General features: G+C 37.1%; 4 protein-coding genes across 4 annotated transcripts; all 4 read left to right on the top strand.

Annotated features, from left to right (window-relative positions):
- The first annotated feature begins 1,501 nt into the window (after nt 1–1,501).
- Nucleotides 1,502–3,769, top strand: LOC147284992 (Plant invertase/pectin methylesterase inhibitor superfamily). The gene is made up of 2 exons (XM_086244509.1): nt 1,502–2,785; nt 2,914–3,769. Exons 1-2 carry the CDS (start codon nt 1,840–1,842, stop codon nt 3,600–3,602), a joined length of 1,635 nt encoding a protein of 544 aa, XP_086100635.1. The 5' UTR covers nt 1,502–1,839; the 3' UTR covers nt 3,603–3,769.
- A 1,227-nt stretch (nt 3,770–4,996) lies between these two features.
- On the top strand, nt 4,997–7,010 carry LOC147284993 (Plant invertase/pectin methylesterase inhibitor superfamily). The gene is made up of 3 exons (XM_086245265.1): nt 4,997–5,916; nt 6,012–6,172; nt 6,307–7,010. Exons 1-3 carry the CDS (start codon nt 4,997–4,999, stop codon nt 7,008–7,010), a joined length of 1,785 nt encoding a protein of 594 aa, XP_086101391.1.
- A 7,029-nt stretch (nt 7,011–14,039) lies between these two features.
- On the top strand, nt 14,040–16,981 carry LOC147284994 (Plant invertase/pectin methylesterase inhibitor superfamily). The gene is made up of 3 exons (XM_086245523.1): nt 14,040–14,450; nt 14,911–15,537; nt 16,092–16,981. Exons 1-3 carry the CDS (start codon nt 14,111–14,113, stop codon nt 16,787–16,789), a joined length of 1,665 nt encoding a protein of 554 aa, XP_086101649.1. The 5' UTR covers nt 14,040–14,110; the 3' UTR covers nt 16,790–16,981.
- Nucleotides 16,982–17,802: 821 nt separating this feature from the next.
- RAD51 (RAS associated with diabetes protein 51) lies at nt 17,803–21,492 on the top strand. Its single transcript, XM_086244833.1, has 9 exons — nt 17,803–18,029; nt 18,533–18,677; nt 18,795–18,905; nt 19,061–19,152; nt 19,471–19,565; nt 19,644–19,757; nt 20,588–20,717; nt 20,865–20,986; nt 21,073–21,492. Exons 1-9 carry the CDS (start codon nt 17,940–17,942, stop codon nt 21,194–21,196), a joined length of 1,023 nt encoding a protein of 340 aa, XP_086100959.1. The 5' UTR covers nt 17,803–17,939; the 3' UTR covers nt 21,197–21,492.
- The last annotated feature ends 46 nt before the right edge of the window (nt 21,493–21,538 follow it).

Here is a 21,538-nt window from a genome sequence, read left to right on the forward strand (position 1 = left end):
ACTTCAGATTGAATAAACCAGAAAAACAAGACCAAAAATCAGTGTCCCTTATTTCTTCTTTGGTGGCGATTTTGACACTCCGCTCTCTTATTTTATGTTCGAAAATTGCTACTCTTCTTTTTTGGTGTCGGTGAAGTGGGTAAATAAGACAGTGGTCTGCAGATAAAAAAGGCCAGAAAACTGTTTAAAACGAATATGGACATGTGATATTAGGACAAATTAATAATGCAGGATATGTTCTCTGTTGTGTCCCGTGATTATTCACCAAACAATGGTCAAGTTGCAACTTGCAATGCCTAACATATATATATGCTAAAGTCTAAACTGCTCCCTGAGGTTGGTGAAATTTCTAGCTGGTGTCCACCAAGTTGCAATCCGTGTATTCTAGTTTGGGAACCTGCATTCACTGAAGTCCATGTTATGTACACATGACATGTCTCAATTTCACTGTGCAATGAAAAATGACAAATTAAAATATCACGACAATCACAACTACAACATGAATCAAAATGATAAAAATTAAAAGATGAAAGTGTGAGAACGTGGAGTGTTATCACATATTGGAAAAATATAATATTGTATAGTGATTTATAAGGGTTTGGACTATTTCTCCTATTGTCAATTGGTTTTGAAATTGATGCTTAAATTCTTTTATGGTATCAGAGCAGGTTCGCCCACGTGTGTTTGGCCAAGCGGCCACACATGCTCCACGTCACCCAATATGAGTTGAGAATGTGAAGTGTTATCCCACATTGGAAAAATATAACCTTGCATAGTGATTTATAAGGGTTTGGACTACTTCTCATATTATCAATTGATTTTGGAATAGATGCTTAGATTTCTTCAAAGAAGTTCAAAAAACTGTCAAAAGGGTCTATGACCCCACATCCGAAATAAGGGTAAGGAATAGTAAAAAGATACCATTTTCTTCATCATTTTGATTCACACCATTTCTTTTGGAGTTTGTGAGTTAGACTGTTGCACACTTGCACTTGCAAGGTCAAGCTCTTACCAAAAAAAAAATGTAAGGTCAAGCAACAGAGTGACTCAGAAACTCCCAAAGGTGATTTTTACTCCCTAGTCCCACCCACACGGCCATGTGGTCCATCAGTCCATGTCCATTTTTATCAAACATGACAAAAAATATCCTGCAGAGAGGACCTTCCTCCCATCCCTTTGAATCCTCTCATAACATGAAACTCCAGTAATGGGACCAAAACAAAGATGATGTGTGAACTATTAATTAAATTAATTAATTAATTAATAATTATATGCCTAGAGAATATTATTATTAACATTTTCTCAATATGCACTCCCCCTTCCCTTTAATTCACTTTGGAGCTTTTCAACAGGACACCACCACTGCAAAAAGCCTATTTCCCGTGAAAGAAAGAAAGAAACAAAATGGGGGATTCAGTACTTATAATATTCATGTTGTCATTATTATTATTCTTTTCCAAAACCTTATCAGAATCTGTGTAATCCTTCATTAACCTATGCAAAACCATGCAGCTTACGTTTCCAAAGATCTTATTTAAGAAACCATAAACAAGTTATAAACTTGTGTATTGTATATATATAATCAGGGATTCTCATATTCACACTTGGTTTGGACAGATCCTATACGGAAATTCTTTACGCATGAAAAGTTTATTGTATAAGATTAGCATAAATATGATTTTTGTATAAGATCTCATCCGGACCAAATGTGGATGACTCAGGTGTGGATGCTAGAATATATAATATATGTTTTTCTTCTGTGATTCTCTCTTACATATATGCTTCTCTTGTCTGTTACATGTTTAAAATTATCAGTTTTCTCTCATCAATTGTACTGTTATGGCTTCCTCCATTCCTAAACTGTTAATGCTCCTCTGCATAATCTCCTTCTCAACAGCAAGAGCTCTCCACAATTCTTCTTCTTCTTCTTCTTCCGAAAATACTACTTCTCTCAATCCTCATTTGTCTTCCATAAATTCATTCTGCAAGTCCACTCCATACCCAGATGTCTGCTTTGACTCATTGAAGCTCTCCATCTCAATAAACATCACTCCCAACATCCTCATCTACCTCCTCCAATCTCTCCAAGTTGCAATCTCCGAAGCCGGAAAGCTCTCCTATCTTTTCCATGAGGCAGGACAGTCCTCAAACATCATTGAGAACAAAAGAGGAGCAATCCAGGATTGCAAGGACCTCCACCAAATCACTCTCTCTTCTTTACAAAGATCGGTGTCTCAAATCAAAGCAGCCAATAAAAAGAAACTAAATGATGCAAGAGCCTACCTCAGTGCTGCTCTTACAAACAAGAACACATGCTTGGAAGGCCTGGACTCTGCCTCTGGTCCTATGAAGCCAGAACTGGTGAATTCCTTAACTAGTACATACAAGTATGTCAGCAATTCTCTCTCAGCTCTCTCAAGGCCCAGGGCTAATTCAAAAGGGCGTCACAACAGACGTCTAATGGGTGTTCCAACATGGTTGTCAAGGAAAGATCGCCAGATCTTAAAGAGCTCCGGCGATGAATATGACCCGAGTGGGGTCCTGACAGTAGCTGCAGATGGGACTGGGAACTTCACCACCATCACTGATGCTGTGAATTTTGCTCCAAATAATAGTTATGACAGGATAATCATCTATGTCAAACAAGGGGTTTATGATGAAAATGTGGAAATCCCAAGCTATAAGCCAAACATTGTACTTCTTGGAGATGGAAGTGACACCACTGTCATCACTAGTAACAGAAGTGTAGGTGGTAATTGGACCACCTTCAGATCTGCAACAGTAGGTAATTGATTAAACCTTTAATCAATGAAGTCATTGGTTAATTTATTGATTTTTCTTTGTGGGTTTTGAATCTAAGTTCAATCTGAATTAAACTCAATTTGCTTTTCCCCAACTTTTTAAAATTTTCAGCTGTTTCTGGGGAGGGGTTTCTGGCAAGAGACATAACAATTGAGAACAGGGCAGGACCAGAAAATTACCAAGCAGTGGCATTGAGAGTGAATGCAGACTTGGCTGCAATGTACAGGTGTGCCATTAATGGCTACCAAGACACATTGTATGTTCACTCTTTCAGACAATTTTATAGAGAGTGTGACATATCAGGGACCATAGATTATATATTTGGCAATGCAGCAGTGGTGTTCCAGGCCTGCAACATTGTGTCCAAGATGCCAATGCCGGGACAATTCACGGTCATCACAGCACAGTCCCGGGACACTGAAGATGAGGATACCGGAATCTCAATTCAGAATTGTTCAATTGTGGCCACTGATGACTTGTACTCCAATTCCAGCAGTGTCAAAAGCTACTTAGGCAGGCCATGGAGGGTGTACTCTAGGACAGTGTTCTTGGAGTCCTACATTGATGACTTCATTGACCCAACTGGGTGGACACAGTGGCCTGGGGGCCTAGGCTTGGACACTTTGTATTATGGAGAGTATGGAAATTCTGGGCCTGGTTCAGTGACAGATGGTAGGGTTGATTGGGAAGGGTATCACATTATGGATTACTATGATGCATCAAATTTCACAGTGTCTGAGTTTATTACTGGTGATGAATGGCTGGAGTCCACTTCATTTCCTTATGATGAAGGCATCTGATCTTCAAGATTTCTGTATCAATACTGTTCTTTCAAACAATTCCCTACAATATAAGAGGGATTATCAATATTTCATACTTTTTTTTTTGGTTATAAATAGGTATATCAAAGGATGGAAGTTGTATGGATGTGGTCAATTATTTTCTGATATTATTCAACATGTTGGGAGGTTCAAATTGAGAACCCGAAACATTCTAGCATAGAATGCATGGGTGTATACAAAGTCCCCCTCACAGTCATCCTTACGTGTTTGTGGTTATGTGACTCGTTATTGTAAGAGGAATTGCATGTAAAAAATTTCGTGAATCCGAGAGAAAAGCTAACATTTTGGGCAGCATTATGTAGGATTTTGTGCTCAAAACCATGAAGAATAAATAAGGAAATTTAAGTGCAGCAAATTGGATTGATCCTGGAGACTTTGGATTGATTCACCAGGAAGAAGAACTGAAAATTTGCAACGGGCAATCAATTGCCTGAGAAAAAATTTGAGGATTTTATGTTGGGCTATCAATCGGGCCTTGATTATTTTGTATCCTTCGCTGCCCAATTCATCTTTGAAGGACCAGATATAAGTATTAAACCTTCCTTTTATGAGGTTTCTTGCTCCCCAATTCACCCTAACTTATACCCTAAGTCTTGCACTCTATAAATAAGACTTATAAGGTGCCGAAATTAGAGAAAATGCTTTTTTGTGAGAGCTTAAGAGAGAATTTAGGTTTCTAAGTGAGATTTGCAAACAAGTGAGGGTTTGGTGTATTCATTGTAATATTATTTCTTAGTGGATTTATGCAGACATCCGTTGACGTAGTCCGATCAAATCAATTGGGTGAACCACGTTAATTGTATTGTATGTTCTAATTGTATTGTACTATTCAATCAATTGAGTCAGAGTAGTTATAATTCATGAGTCGCACAGTCCAAGGATTGGAGTAGTAGTCTCTGCCAAAGGAGTTTGTTTTTGTTATAGCTTAATCATAGCCTCACAAAAGAAAACACAGCCTGTAATTCATTCATTGACAAGTCTGAACTATATACGTTCATATATAGTTTGAGAGCAAGGGGCAAAAGCGTAATTTCGGAAGCTGAAAGGTGACGTGGAGGAAAAAATTTCGCGGGGGAAATGCGGTTGGAAAGGAAAGGCACCCTGTTGTCGTCTCCCAACGAACTTTTGAAAAAAATAGAATACCTGAAAACTCTCCTGACCAGACCTCCTCTGTGAATTTCCAAAATAATAACACGAGAGACTGAATTCTTAAAACCGAAGAACAAAGAGATAGGAAGAGGTTGAAAATCCGAAACGCCATCCCTGTTTGAATCTCTTGCTTGCTGTGTGCCTTGGCCTGAATTTCATCAAGGGCAGAGTAAACCTCTGCCTTGGCCTGGACTCTCTCAGCAATGGCATTCCAGGATTTCGACCAGATAACCGAACGCCGAAAGGCCGAGAGGGCACGAAAGTTAAAGAAGAGGGTGATCATCGGAGTCGTGGTTGTTGTCCTCGTCATTCTAATCGGCGTGGGGGCCTTTATAGCCGTCAATAAATTCAACAACAAGGAGGGCAAGAGCAACAAGCAAAGCAAATCAGAGAATGCTAAAAATGCTCCTCCCAAGGCCGAACCGAAGAAAACCGAGGCATCCACCAATGGGAAGATGGTGAAAGAAATGTGTGGCGTGACGGATTACCAGGACAAGTGCCAAGAAATCCTGTCAAAGGCAGAGGGGGTATCGAAACCCAGAGCATTCGTCCGGACTGCCATCTCAGCCGCCTCGGACGAGGCCAAGACTGCCTACGAAAAGGTTGGCGAGCTCAAATTCAACTCCGAAGAAGAGAAGGGAGCGTACGAGGATTGTAAGCAGCTGTTCGAAGACGCCAAGGAAGAATTGGGAGACTCCATTTCTCAAATGGGCAACAGCACTGAAGGCGGGAAGGTCAGAACGGGTGTCCTCAACAGTTGGTTGAGTGCGGTCATCTCTTACCAGCAGACCTGCATTGATGGCTTTCCCGATGGCCAGTTGAAGAAGGACTTGGAGAAGCAATTGCAGGCCACCAAGGAGCTCACCAGCAACTCCCTGGCCATGCTTTCGCTCTTCTCCTCGTTGCAGCTCCCCGGTACCGGCGCATCTTCGGGTTCAAAACGTCGTCTCTTGGCACACCACGACGACGGATTCCCCACCTGGATCACTCGCGAGGACCGGAGGATGTTGAAGAGGAACGATGAGAAGCTCACGCCCAATGTCACCGTGGCCAAAGACGCCACCGGAAACTTCAAAACCATTAATGAAGCGCTCAAAGCCATGCCTGAAAAATTCCAAGGACGGTATGTAGAAATTGTATTGTCCAACCCAAAAAACAAAATCTGAATTTCATACTCTTGTTCTGCTTGTTAATTTCATACCCTTGTCACAATTTCAGGTATGTCATCTACATTAAAGAAGGAGTCTATGATGAGAATGTGATTATAACAAAGAAGATGCAAAATGTGACCATATATGGTGATGGATCACAGAAGAGCATTATAACTGGAAACAAAAATTTTATAGATGGAGTTAGGACATTCCAAACTGCAACCTTTGGTATGTTCTCAACAAATTAGCTTATTTAAGAGATTTCTTGTCGCTCCATGCCGTTGTAGTTTGATGTTACTAAAGATCATTCCTGCAAAATGTTGATGTTACTAATTCCTTACTAATTTACAATTCTATTGCAGCGGCCATGGGAGATGGTTTTATGGCAAAATCCATGGGATTCAGAAACACAGCTGGTCCCGAAAAACACCAGGCAGTGGCTGCCAGAATCCAAGCAGACCGCGCCATTTTACTCAACTGCCGATTTGAAGGGTACCAAGACACCTTGTATGCACAAACCCACCGGCATTTCTACAAAAGCTGTGTCATAGCCGGCACCATTGACTTCATCTTCGGCGACGCTGCAGCGGTGTTTCAAAACTGTTTGATTTATGTGAGGAAGCCTATGGAGAACCAACAGAACATGGTCACAGCCCAGGGAAGGACAGACAAGCGCGAAACCACGGGATTCGTGCTGCAGAACTGCAAGATCTTGCCGGACAAGGACCTCGAGCCGGTGAAGTCCCAGTTCAAGACCTACCTGGGGAGGCCATGGAAGGAGTACTCAAGGACCATAATCATGGAGTCAACCATTGAGGACTTAATTCATCCAGATGGGTGGTGTCCATGGGAAGGAGACTTTGGGCTCAAGACTCTGTATTATGCAGAGTACAACAACAAAGGACCAGGAGCCAAGACTGATAACAGAGTCAAGTGGCCTGGCTACAAGGGAGTCATTGATGAAAAAGAGGCTATGGAGTACACTGTAGGGCCTTTCTTGAAAGGGAATGCTTGGCTTCAAGGTGTCAAGGGGGTTCCTGCTCGCTTTGGCATGTTTGGAAATTAATAAGACTACTTCAATCATGTGTCATACCAGATCATGATGATCATGATAATGCTGATGATCTACAAGAGTGGACCATGCATGATGAACATCTGTGTCTCTGGGGGTGTGAAAATGGTGGTGATGTTGTCAATTTCTTCTTTTTTTTTTTTTTTTAATTTCATGATCAAAAAGGGCAGTAAAAATTGACATCCTGTTGTACTTTGCAACACACTATCATTATATATTAGCCATAACATAAAAATTAATTACTTAAAATGAGAAAAGATCGAGAAACCATCTTGTAGGTTGTATACAAGAATATTGAATATTTGCTAGGTTTCCAATATTTTCAAATTTTGGTCTTCAAAACTTTTCCACAAGGAGGAGAGTTCTCTCCCTCATGAGTATGGAAATATTATTAATTTTAGATGTCATTTCGAATGGGTGTATTGTGGTGATGCAAAGTACATGGGAAATGGGAAATGGATTCTCTACTCTTGTTTTTTATGTTGCTTGACTTTTAATTCAAATATGAAGAGTTCTTTGACTTCTATTCTCTTGTATGTTTTAAGGTTTAACAACAAAACTCAAAGATACCGTATAATCTCTAAATTTTCAAATACAATATAAAACTCGATTTGAAAGTCAAGCAATATCAAGACAAGTAGAGATACGCTACATCTAACATGGTAGGTTAAATTAGAACTTGGAATGTGGTACTTAAACTAGTAATTTAATAATCAGTAACACACCTTGAATTGATAGAATCTTCAAATGCAATAGATATATGAATTTGAAAGGAGATTAAAAAAAAAAAAAAAAAGTTTGTAATGCTAGTTGTTTACATTGACCTATAGGACACGGGCTTCTCTATCAGGGCCTGAACTTTCCCTGATAGGCCTTAAAAGGATTACTCCACCACCATGGTTTTTGTAGTCAAATATGGGTTTGTGAATCTGGAGGTTGGGCCCAGTGGGCTAATACTCCACTCGAAGTTTTATTCCGAGTAACTAGATATACGAACTGGGGCTGGTAGCTCTGTAGATCAACGTATGAAATGGGCCTGGCTATAAGCCCAATATTTGTCAATTCTGTTAATGTACGGAAAAGAATGGTCATTGACTTGTATGGGCGATTTAGTTGTAAAAAGTAAGCATTTCAACGTGTTGTACACTTGTACCCAATGGCAAGAGTACCCTCACAGAAATAAAACACACTTGCCACTTTACCTCCATCCTCACTCAACGAGTCTGGTTTTTCACAAAGTTGTGTAGCAATCTCCTCGCAATTACCAAACTATTTGTCGCGTAGTTAGATTTCCATAATTAAATATATACAATCTAATTTTCATTAAACTTAGGTGTTAGATTCGATTTTCAAAAATCCAATCTAATAGTAGATTTTAACAAACAAATAGATCTTATTTCAATGATGAAAATATAAATTAATTTCCATTTAATATACAAATGTATGTGGGTTAATTGATACAAATTTGTTCATGTATGGACTTGTAGATGGAACCAAGCTAAAGGTAGTATATTAATGTGCATGCATGAGCTATTAATGGATACATTATGCATGCATGTAGTACTATAAAGAGTTATTTATACTTACATCTCATGAAATTTATTGTCTTTTCATATATACTGATTTGGAGTTTTAAAAATTACATATACATCCCCTAAGGTTTCAAAATTGTTACACATAACCCCTGTAAGAAAACAATAAATAAACAAAGAATAAGATATTTATATTGAAGTTGGACTTTACATCTTGAGTAATCTTATTAGGTCATTATACCTCCTTAGCATGCATTTTTTCATATATTTTCATTATTTTTCGTCTTACTGTAGGGGTTTATGTACAATAATTTTAAAATCTCAAGGAATGTATGTATAATTTTTAACACTCCAAAAAATATATGTATAAAGACAATAAAACTCAGAAAGTAAATATAAATTACGCGTACTCTAAAATAAATAATAAAGTTGATGCATATAATCATCATATATTGTCGTTATTCCCTAGCTTAGAAGAGTTCAATTGTTATTCCTGACTTTTCTCATATTATTGGTGGTACCTACGTACTTATTAGATCGTCGGCTGACTGGCTGAATTTGACAAAAGTGCAATTTTCTTATATATTGTGCATCAATCGCATTCACGTACATGTGCTAATGTCTCCTAAACCTCAAGAACAAGACATGGCATGGCATGCATATATTGCATGCCAGTTCAGCTCAAAACTTTCCTGTCATTTTCGTCCCATCTAAACAGCTGACTCATGACTAGTCACTAACCCTAACGGGATACATGATATTAATGAGACTAAACAATGAAGATTAATTGAAGACCCTAATTGGTATTAAAAATTCAGTCCCGGCCTTACACTTGTACACAACTTGGCCACATTAAACTAAGAATTTCTTGCAATTATCCTAACTAACAGAGTAACAGAACTCCAAAAACATGATTGGGGAGTAAGGGGCATTTCACTTTATAATTAAAATTTCTAGAGGTACGTGGAGGGGCTCATTAAAATAGATGGTGCATGGCACTTAACTAGTACACGTACACCAACAATTAGTCGTCCTCTTATTCTTCACATCTTAGCTAAGGTATTAAATTTCATTTTTTTAGGGTAGCAAAATTGAAACACATGTTTAATAATTTTTCAGGAAGATTTCGTCGAAATTTTCAAAATTTCGGCGAAATCTATCGAAATTTTTATATTTTATATTTTCTCCAACTTCTGAAATTCACTAAAAATAGCTCGAGACTCCAAATAATTCACCGAAAAATTCTACGGACTCGTATCGATGAGTCTTAATTTCCTATAACCTCAAAATATTCAAATTTCTTTCAAAAAAATTATGAAAAATCTTACTCTTATAATTTAATTCTAAAAAATAATAATCGTCAAATTCTTAAATTTTTATTTTTTAAAATTCATTTCCACACAACTAAGCTCTAGAACCACAACTAAAGGTCTAAGTTAGTTAAATAAATTTAAAGAAATTTCTAATTCCTTTAAACAAACCTTAAAACAAATTTGAAAGATTTAAGTAACAAAATTATCATAAGCCAAAATTTGGGTTGTTACACTTAGTGAAGACAAAGCTTGGCTAGGTGAGAGGCACGGAAAAAAAGGAAGGAAAGATTAAAAAAAAAAAAGACTGAAGAGAGAGGCATGGGGAAAAAAAGTAAGGAAAGAAAAAAAAAAAAAAAAAAAAGAGAAAAAAGGAGGGGGGGTTTGGGGCCTTTGGGCAATTGGAAAGAAAAAAAAAAGTTTGAGATTTCGTTTAGTTATTTTAAACCTTAAACTTTAATACATTTTTATATAAAAAAATAATTAAAAGTATCCTAAAGGTCCTAAAACCTAATATCCTAAAGAATATAGAGTATATAGGGTTTAATGTATAGATTATAAAGTATAAAGAGTATTAGGGTATATAGAATATATAGAGTAGTAGGGCTTATATTTTAGTGTATAACTGAATTATACAGTATAAAGAATATACTAATTTTGTTTATTCATTATACTAATTTTATTTAACAGTATTTGCTCCAGCGCACATTATATTCACCTTATATCACATGAAACCTACTATATAATTTGATTTCTTCAATTTTTTTTATCAATTTAGTAGATAATATGTTAAATAAACATATGACAAAGTTTCATTCAAAATTTCCGTATTTTGATAGCAATTTTCATCAAATTTCTGTTGAACTTTAAAAATCTTCGAAATTTCCTCGAAACTCGAAATTTTATTCCTTGGTCTTAGCTAGGTCACTTTTAGGGTTCGACCATTGGCGGATCCACCATACGTGGGGCAATAGGGACCCCATGTGAATTTCTTGTTTCATTTTGTTTTCGTATTTATACCCAACACACGAAAGTTCACAAAAGTTAAAATCAATTAATAAAAGTCAATGACTACTAGACTTTCTTAAAGTTCTAATTGAGTATCACATTATTATTGACTATTGTAGAGTACTCTTTAAAAGTTTACATTAAAAACCTTTCTATATATTGAGGCATTTAGCTCTCTCACTCGATTTCCTCTAGTACTTGTTGTGAGAATGAGAGTATTGTTTCACATTGAAAAAGTATAATCTTGTCTAGTGGTTTATAAGGGTCTTCGGCTACTCTATGAAAAAATCTAGACATTTATTCCAACACCAATTAACAATAAGAAGAGTAGCTCAAACCTTTATAAATTATTATGCAAGACCTTACAATTTCTTGCTGTCTCTCTCATGATTAAAGTTCACTCATTGACATAAACTTTTGGGTTCCCTATTGAATCCAATTAATGGTTGACGAGCAATATAATGTTAATGCATTAGTTGGGTCAGATAGACCAGCTAGCTTTTGGTTCAATGACATTATATTTCTACTTAAATTGGAATACCAAATTGGAATATTTTTTTTAGAGATAATTAATTAAAAAAATATTGGGTAGGACGCAACCTCAAGTGGATCGATGTGCCAACGAATTGTCGGATGGTAGTTTCTTCCATTCCATGCATCAATGCATGGTCGATCTCTTTCATAATTAATATGGTGTGGAAATCGCTTTCTGAAATTATATTACATAATAAATGGGAAACGTGTGCTTTAGTTTCACACGGAAAGCTAAAAATTAAGCTTCCTTTTAATAATTAACTTCAAGAAACTGTCACTATATATATGTCAGGTACAGCTATTTTATTCAATCAATCTATGGAAACTGTCATTACAGTATCTGGTTAAGAATTAAATGGTAATTAAGAATAATTGTAACTTGGAAATTGAAATCTAGACGTGGATAGTTTTTATTTTTATTTTTGGTCGATATAGACGTAGATAGTTGATATAAAGTGGGAATGTATGGTGGTGTTTAAAGAAGTAAGAGCTTTCATGCATTGCCTTAAGGTCCCTAATTAATTATGGCCGTGAGTGCCACCTTTTCAGGCAAAGATAGGGACCTAATTTCTCGTAACCTTCATTTCAAGAATCTCCAATTCAATAGCATAGAAGGCTAAAACCTAAAAGTCTTTTACTAGCGGATCCACTGGCCTCAAAATGGTCTAGTAGTAGCTCTCTACTGTTTTGTCATGCTTCCCTTTTCGCATGTGAAGATTAGGTCAATTCGACTCGATCGTAGCACAAGCACTCACTCAAGATTATGACTCCACTCCTTCTTGGCTAGCTACTTTTTCCTCACTCCGTCTTGAGATAGAACTATAAAAATGAGGTTCTTGATTTTTTATGTATACAATTTTGAAAATTTCTAACATATAAAATTATAGAATATATAAGTATATAATGAATTTATAAAATTTGGGAGCCCTCAATATTTGAGAGTTAGATACAATTGCCTCATTCACCTACTTTTAAAGCTAGCTCCGCCTCACCCTCTACTAAAACTATTCATAATAATTTTGTATTCATATAAGAAATATTACATAATAATTTTGTATTACTAATAATGTTGAATCTTTTATTTAACATATATTAATACTAGAGTCATTAATACAATACTTATTAAAAATAAATAAAATGTAAAGGCAATCCATATTTGAATAAAATGAAACACTATTATATTATTTTATGAATAAACTTCCATGCCAATATATTTAAGAAGTTTACGAAATTACATAAGTTTGATTTTTCTCTTAAAACCATAATTTGAATTAGTCGCACCTCGCTTCTAGATTTGCAGTACCATTAAATGCCTTAAACTATTGGGTACCCCATTTCTAAACATCAGTATACTTTTGTCACATGCAATGTACTCTGACTAGTGCTGAGTGTCCTTCGGTGGGAGAAATGTCAGTAACTGATTAGCTATAGTCTCCTTTAATTTGATCCTTAATTTTGTATGATTTCTATCACTTGATTTCATTGAGTTGGTTACTAGCAAGTAGGATATTTAGTTAAAAAGAAATTCAATTTTGAAATGTCTTCGAGATTATGACTAATATAAGATTATGGCATGGTACCAATTAATAATATCATAATAATATCGATCAACTCGAAAACATAATCCCACATGATCTCCAAGAGTACTGTACTACTGTTTAATCAATATTGAGATATTTTGGACTCACTGATTATTAATTAATTTGTCTAAGATTCCTATCCCATCTAAAAAAAAAAAAAAATTCCAGCTGTGTAAAGTCTTTATTTATATATATATACTTTCTGTAATTATTAATGATACAAACTAGTTAACTAACACAAAATAATTATGGGATTCCAAGTGTAAAGTCTACCTAATTTCCTAATTTTGGCTTGGAATCCCAGACTTAATTAGTGGGATTATTACAAACTTCTTAATACCTATAAGGAAATGAGTCTAGCTAATAAATCTCCATTGATTCTGATAAGTTGATTCTGATATGCTATCAGAGGAGTAACTTCCTTCTTTTTTTTTTCGGGCACTATCTCAGAGGAGTAACTTTGATATGCTATTAGGTGATGAAGGGGTTTAGAAAAATGTTAAGACTAGAATAGATAATGAGTACGATCGATCTCATCTTTGTCTGAAAAAAAAAATGTGGATTAATACGATCATATCAAAAAGTTACTCATAATTAAGGAGTATGAGTTATAATAAAAAATTTACTCATAATTAAGGACTATTGGGTTGCGTGAATTGATACTGTGAGTTATAAGATTTCTACTAGATATTGGGTCAGTGGACCCGGCCGGATTGGATCGGATCTATGGAAAAAGTTCCGTATGTGCAAAGTTGTACAAAATAATGTATACGGGTCCGGAGGCCGGTATAGAATCACAATCCAAAAATCAAGTATATCGATCGAAGAAGTTGACTATTTACAGGCCCACATTAAATAATTCAAAACTAGGCGTGGACAAGTCCAAGGCCCAGATTGAGATGACATCTGAGCACCACCACCTGGTCGTGGGGCCCACCAAACCCAACACTGCAAAAATTCCTTTGCCCACTCACTACCACTACTGTACCTTTCTCTCTACGTTTGGCCTATAAATTTGAGACCCCATTGCACTCTTTGGTAGTACATTGTAGACGTGGGACTAGATAATTCCCAAGGGATTAATTAGTCCAATTCTCTCTGGCCAAAACCTGTGACTCTAATATTAGAAAATGTTGGAGTTTGTGGTTGTGTTTTGGGCAGTGGGATGTGTAGTATTGGGCGGGACAGCTGGGGCTGTTGCCATGGATAACACTAATAGGTACCAAATGTATGTTGAAAAGGAGTGTGGGTTTACTAGATATCCCACCCTCTGTGTTGGAACCTTGATGGGGTTGGGGTTGGGATCATCTGGGGATCATCATCAACAGCATGTTGACATCATGTCGGCTCTTGTTAACAAAACCATATCCGAGACTATGTTGGCCACCTCTCAATTTTCCAAATTCAGCTCCCAATTTGGACCCCAACAAGTTCAACAGCCTGCAGCTCATTTTGTGACTTCTGTCAAAGGTAGTGTACGTAGTTACTAACTTATCATTGTGTGCATGCTTATGTGCATCCAATTCCAATTTTGTCTTACCATCCTTTGTTTGGTGATTTCTACGAGCTTTAAGTTATTTATTATGTACGCACAACGCACACATGCATGTGCATACAAAGATTTATACATTTGTGTTGTTAATTTATTGTTGATGATAGAATTTCATTTTGCTAATTGGTTCTTGAGTTGCATGTTTTAACTTTTACATGATATATAGTGATTGATACCATACTAAATAATTCACGTGTCAAGTCTAAAATTAGTTTATAAGTTGAATGTTTTAACTTTTATATCTATTAAGCTTCACATGTTGTATATATATATATATACGCATGCAGATCAATTATGTATTATCGATTAATTTTATATTGAATGTTGTAACTTTTAGATTTACCAAACTTAGCCTCACATTTTTGTACATATATGCAGATTATTGTGAAGAGCTCATGAACATGTCTGTAAAGCGATTAGACCAGTCCCTACTGGCACTGAAAAGTTCTACAAAAAACAAACAAGACATCCAAGCATGGCTAAGTGCTGTCTTGACATTCCAAGAAACTTGCAAGGACTACTCCACCGACAGCCTCAGTATTCTCTCGGACCATGAGCACGTCATGGCTCATCAGATTTTCAAGCACATGGACTATCTCTCCGAGTTGGGAAGCAATCTATTAGCTCTTGTCAACCGCGTTGCTGCTAATAAGTCCAAGCACAACACAAGAGTCGTCGCAAATTCTCGTCGTACTGCCGAGAAAGAAGAAGCTTTTCCCGACTGGGTTTCACACAAGGATCGAAAACTACTTCAGGCGACGAATATTAAAGCCAATGCCATAGTTGCCAAAGATGGAACTGGAAACTACAAGACTGTGTTGGAAGCTATTCAAGCAGCTTCTGGGGGTCGGTTTGTGATTTATGTGAAGGCAGGGGTTTATAAGGAGAAGATTCACACTAACAAAGATGGTATTACGTTGATAGGGGATGGAAAATATGACACCATTATTACTGGCGATGATAGCGTCGCTAATGGTGCTTCCATGCCTGGCTCAGCAACATTCAGTTAGCACTCTCTCTCTCTGGATCTTTCTTTCTCTCTTTCTCTCTCTCCGTTTGAATTGTGCATGTAATTATTTCTAGTTTTAACAAAACAATCAATTTTGGAGAATTGTGCTACAAAACAATTTTCCTTAATCTTGATCGAGTAGTACTACATGAATCCGGTCACTAAGAATAAAGCTGCTACCTTTATCATCTTCAACTCATTAATTAGGTCTTATAATTATATCATCATAATATATGGGACCACATATATGAGACCTCTCTTTAATAGAGGAATAGTATGAGATATGATTAGTTGAGATGATATATTCTCTAATAGCATTCAATTATTAAAAGAAGGAGGACACATGTATATATGTATACAAGTAAGTCATGATACCTTTAAACGTATTATCGAATTTTTTAAATTTTAATCATCAAATGATGTGACAGTATTTAAAATATTCAAATTTGGACTTGCTATGAACTTGACTGTGAACAAATGTGACAATTTTAACTTATGCATGGTAGTTTTCTTGGTTAACCTTTCTTAATTTCTTGGTTTGCATGAGCAGCCATAACAGGAGATGGGTTCATTGCTCGCGATATTGGGTTCCAAAACACAGCAGGCCCGGAAGGAGAACAAGCACTGGCTCTGTACATCGCTTCTGATCGTTCAGTTCTCTTCCAATGTAGCATCGTTGCCTACCAAGACACTCTCTATGCACTTGCCCTCCGCCAGTTCTACAGAGAATGTGACATACATGGCACCCTAGACTTCATCTTTGGCAACGCTGCTGCTGTCTTCCAGAGTTGCAATCTGGTGCTCCGCAGGCCAAACGGTGGAGGCGACAATGCAATCCTGGCCAATGGGAGGTCCGACCCCGGACAAAAGACCGGATTCTCGGTCCAAAATTGTAGGATCATGCCCGGTTCGGACTTATCTCCGGTCAAACATTCTTACAATTCATATCTGGGCCGACCCTGGAAGCAATACTCTAGAGCAATTGTTATGGAGTCTAATATAGACGATGCCATTGGACCCAGAGGCTGGGTCGAGTGGCCTGGGGCTGGAAGCTCCAGCCTCATAACACTCTACTTTGCGGAATACACAAATATGGGTCCTGGGGCTGGAGTGTCCAAAAGGGTGCAATGGCCTGGATTTCATGTCATTGACGCTGATGAGGCTTCCCAGTTCACTGTTGCTAGTTTTATTGCTGGAACTTCATGGCTGCCTTCTACTGGAGTAACTTTTGTCTCTGGTCTCCATTGATTGAAAGGACTCGCTAGCTTCTTAGCTGTGAATAAGATATGCACATGTATCATGTAGTTCAATACCAAGATTCACTGTCTATGGTTAAATAGAAATAAAAAGTAAAATACTTTCGTGTGTAACCTTATGCTTCGATCATCTTTGTATGGGTACTAATTAATGAGCTGTGGTGATCCTATCTTTGGTTATTAACACTGCTCGTATTAATTGATAAAATTTGATTAACCATTAAAGACATATTATGTAATAATACAAATATTAAAATAAATCCTAAATTTTGAATTAAACTAGTTTTTTTTTTTTAATCAAAAGAGAAACATTATAAGAAAATAGATTAGATAACATGAGAGAAACTTCTCTATTACTAAGATAGGGAAATGTGACATCCCATCTTTTTCTCATTGAGTCTTTCTCTTTTCTCTCACTCTCTCTCTCTCTCCCCTCTCATTTTTCTCTATTTCTCTTTTTGCCGTGACACCTGACACCATAGGGGACATGAAAGTTATTTTCAAATAACACACATATCAACATGGAGAGTCAGGTAGGTCCCTCTTCCACTGCCAGGACATAGGACTATCTAAACAAAGAGAAAATCGAGAGAAAGGCCATATTCTTGACACAAGAAGATAATAGGATTCAAACAACAATATCTCAATAAATGGAACATATAATTATATGCCGTCCTTAACCCATTAGGAGTAGGGCCCCACAATATTTTTACATATAATGATGACATAAGTGGAACATATAATTATATGCTACATAGATTAGTTTCTTCCATTTGGGTTATACTGTAATTTGAGGGGAAATATTGGGCTCAGATGGGCCCAATACTGGGTTCAAGTTATACCTTATACCATTAACGGCAGGCCCTTATAAATTGGGCGACAAGTACATCCGGCCTAAAGGGATAGGCAGCAGAGCCTTTTTTTTTAGTCCTAGTCAACCAAGAAGCATAAAAGCTTCCCCGGCAAGCCTCTTTGAGTCTGTGTTACTTTGGCGCCCCAAAACGTTTTGAAAAAATTATTATTTCCCTCGCTTTCCCATTTTCTCTGCCTGTGTTTTGTTTCATTGTCTGTGCGTTCGTGTTGGGGTCAGTAGAGGTGTACAAGCACACATCGTGAGCGTGTTGGGCACTATTAGCAGAGGCATGGAGCAACAGGGCAACCAGAAAATGGCCCAACAACAAGAAGAAGGCGAAGAAATGCCGCAAGGCCCTGTCCCTGTCGAACAACTTCAGGTAACCCTTTTCAATTTTTCATTCGTTTTCGAACAAATCAGCGGCTTCCCAAAATGGGTTTTTTTTTTTTTTAATCTGGGTACAATGGCTTTTCTTGTTCAGATAAGTCTGTTTTCTTCAAAATTGAAGAAAAGGGTTCTCTTTTTTCATTGAAATGGCTTCGGATTTCTGTATTGTTGCTTAAGATTCTTTATTTTTTATGGGTTTTGCGTTTGATTCCGATTTTGACCCTTGCACGATGAAATTCAATAATTTTATATTATTTTTCTCAATCTTGGGTTTTGTTCTTTACGACTTTACCTACTATGCGAAACCCTAGCCCACAGGGGAGCTATTTTTGTTGTCCATTGTCATATGGGTTTTGGTTTGTTAAGTTCATCTTTTCCCATTTTAGAAGAAACTGAGAATCTTGATTGCGGATTTTCACATTCTAGTGATATCTCGATTAAAGCAGCCATCTTTGTTTGGTGGATGATGGAATGTTTTTATCTTTTCAATTCAAGGCATCGGGCATAGCTTCCATTGACGTAAAGAAGCTGAAAGATGCGGGTCTTTGCACGGTCGAAGCTGTTGCTTACTCTCCAAGGAAAGATCTTCTGCAAATCAAAGGAATCAGCGAAGCTAAAGTTGACAAGATCATTGAAGCAGGTATGTCACTCCTTTCTTTTTAAATTTCGTTTTCCCAGCATTCTTATATGTAAAACTTATTACTATTTGTCGCAATATTGATTTCCCAATGCCTGGCTTGTTTCATTTAATTGACAGCCTCCAAACTGGTGCCTTTGGGTTTTACTAGTGCTAGCCAGCTCCATGCTCAGAGACTTGAAATCATTCAAATTACGTCTGGATCAAGAGAACTTGATAAGATATTGGAAGGTCAGTTTTCAATATTCTTCTTTTTTAACCAAGATTTCCATCCAATGTCAAGCACTCACTTCTTAGAATTGAGTCCTTGTTTTACCATTAGAAATGTAATCCTTTAAAGTTCAAGTAATAGTTCTTCGAATTGAGTCCTTGTTTCTGCATGACAGGAGGAATCGAGACAGGATCTATTACCGAGATATATGGCGAGTTCCGCTCTGGAAAGACTCAGCTGTGTCACACACTTTGTGTCACATGCCAAGTAAGTGACTTTTTTTGTTTGTTTTTAGTATGTTGTGCTGGTGCTTCACAATAAGAAATTACTTTAATCCCATTAGACAGGTCTGGTTTTCCGGATGTTCTTTCCCCTTGACAATGTGAAGTTGCAATTCAACCATGTGAACAGAGAAAATATACCAGAATGACATGTTTTCTTACTCATTTCATAACTCATGAAGTTAATATTTACTTGGATGGGGTTCTAGAGTTCCTTGTCTAAGGTTTACTCTTAGGTTAGGCAAAGACATCAATGATCTCTACCCACACTAAAGTGCACTTGTAATTCATTTTGATGTTTCAGCTCCCATTAGATCAAGGAGGCGGTGAGGGGAAAGCAATGTACATTGATGCTGAGGGTACATTTAGGCCACAAAGACTCTTACAGATAGCAGAGAGGTCTGATATGGGTACCTTGAGGTGAACATGTAGTTATTATTTATGCATCTTAGATAGTTAATGGTGTTGTTGCTACAGGTTTGGACTCAATGGTGCTGATGTCTTGGAGAATGTGGCGTATGCTAGAGCTTACAACACCGATCACCAATCAAGGCTCTTGCTTGAAGCAGCTTCAATGATGGTTGAAACAAGGTATAATACTATTTATAAATTGGTTGCCTTAGATTCTTAATGATACCCTTGCACAAGATTGTCTCTCAGTTTTATGTTATCTATAATTTCCTCTCTTTTGTCTTGCATGGAGATTTGTTAATTGTCATGACTTAAGGTCGGTCATGAGCCCAAAACTTGCTTTTGTGAATGATGAACCTGTTTTGCAATCTGAAATGCCTCAGTAGTTCTATACGTTTTTCCTTAAGAAAAAAAAGTTACTGAACCTTGGCCTTGGAAGCTGATGTTTGATTTTGCTAGCATACCAAATTTGAGGCAGAAAAATACACACACTCTCTCTCTCTCTCTCTCTCTCTCAACATACTCCTTTCAACAGACCAACATGACCATGTTAAGAAGTATTAATGTTAATCATTGGCATGCTCATAATAATATGAAAGACCTAATATGTGGGTTTTTTGTGGATATTGGACCATAGTATACTTTTGAAGCTGGCCAAATAAGCAGCCATTAAATTGAATCGGTGATGCAGGAGCATAATAGTGTTTCTTCTCTCTTCCTTCTTCTTTCCCTTGTCTTTTGGCATTCCTTGCAGGTACTAACTGACCTGCATCAATAGGTGATTAGAGTGAACATTATCAGAACATGATATCTAAGAATGTAGTCAATTATCTCACTTAAAAATCAGGCAGAAAAAAACAATCTTTCGTAGAAAAAGAATGTAAGCAATTAGCAGAGGTTTTACCACATATCAGCATATGAAGAATTTATAGTTACATGCTTGTTTAGAGTTTGGTCAAGTCTACAACTTTTTACGTAAGGCTTTTTATTAATGGATTTTGGTTCTATAGGTTTGCTCTCATGATAGTAGATAGTGCCACAGCCCTCTACAGAACAGATTTCTCTGGAAGAGGAGAACTTTCAGCCCGGCAGATGCATCTTGCAAAGTTTCTCCGTAGCCTTCAAAAGATGGCAGATGAGGTAAAAATTGTTACACCCCCTTCTCCTTCTGTGTGTGTGTGTAGTTATGTCCAACAATGTTTGTGCATGTTTTCTAATGACATACTCGACCCTCTGGTTTAGCATTGTTATTTTATTAAGATCCTCCCCTGTATACTGTGACTGCAGTTTGGTGTGGCTGTTGTTATCACAAATCAAGTAGTTGCACAAGTGGATGGTTCTGCAATCTTTGCTGGGCCTCAAATTAAGCCTATTGGTGGTAACATCATGGCCCATGCTTCCACTACAAGGTTTGTACTACTAAGTTCATCATCTACCTTCCTCCCAAACGAAATTACTCTGAGCATTACTGATCATCTTTCTCTTCTTATGATAGGCTTGCTGTCCGGAAAGGACGAGGGGACGAGCGCATTTGTAAAGTAATAAGTTCTCCTTGTTTGGCTGAAGCAGAAGCACGGTTTCAGATCTCTACAGAAGGCGTCACAGATGTCAAGGACTAAATACACTTCAGTCCATGCCAAAATCTTGTGCATGATCTTTTTCATGTATTCTTGCACATCTCTCTACCTTGTAATGGATCTGAAGGGAAGCCAGCAAAATGTCACAAACAACTTTGTAATTTTCTGTTTACAGTTGTATTCAAATTTTGAAGAGTTGCTTGTCAAAAGCTTTGCAGCTTGCAGGGTGTTTTTTTTTTTTCATTTTTCTTTTCATTCTTTCTGGTTAATGTCACTCATTTTTAATGTTTTTGTAATAGAAATAGAACCATTACATGATGTACATGTACGATTCTAGTTGTGGTAGACTCAACTACTCAAGGATCAAAATATTTCCTCACTAAT

The sequence above is a fragment of the Dryas octopetala genome, chromosome 5 (assembly GCF_963921425.1).
Source record: "Dryas octopetala chromosome 5, drDryOcto1.1, whole genome shotgun sequence".
NCBI classification, from domain to species: domain Eukaryota; kingdom Viridiplantae; phylum Streptophyta; class Magnoliopsida; order Rosales; family Rosaceae; genus Dryas; species Dryas octopetala.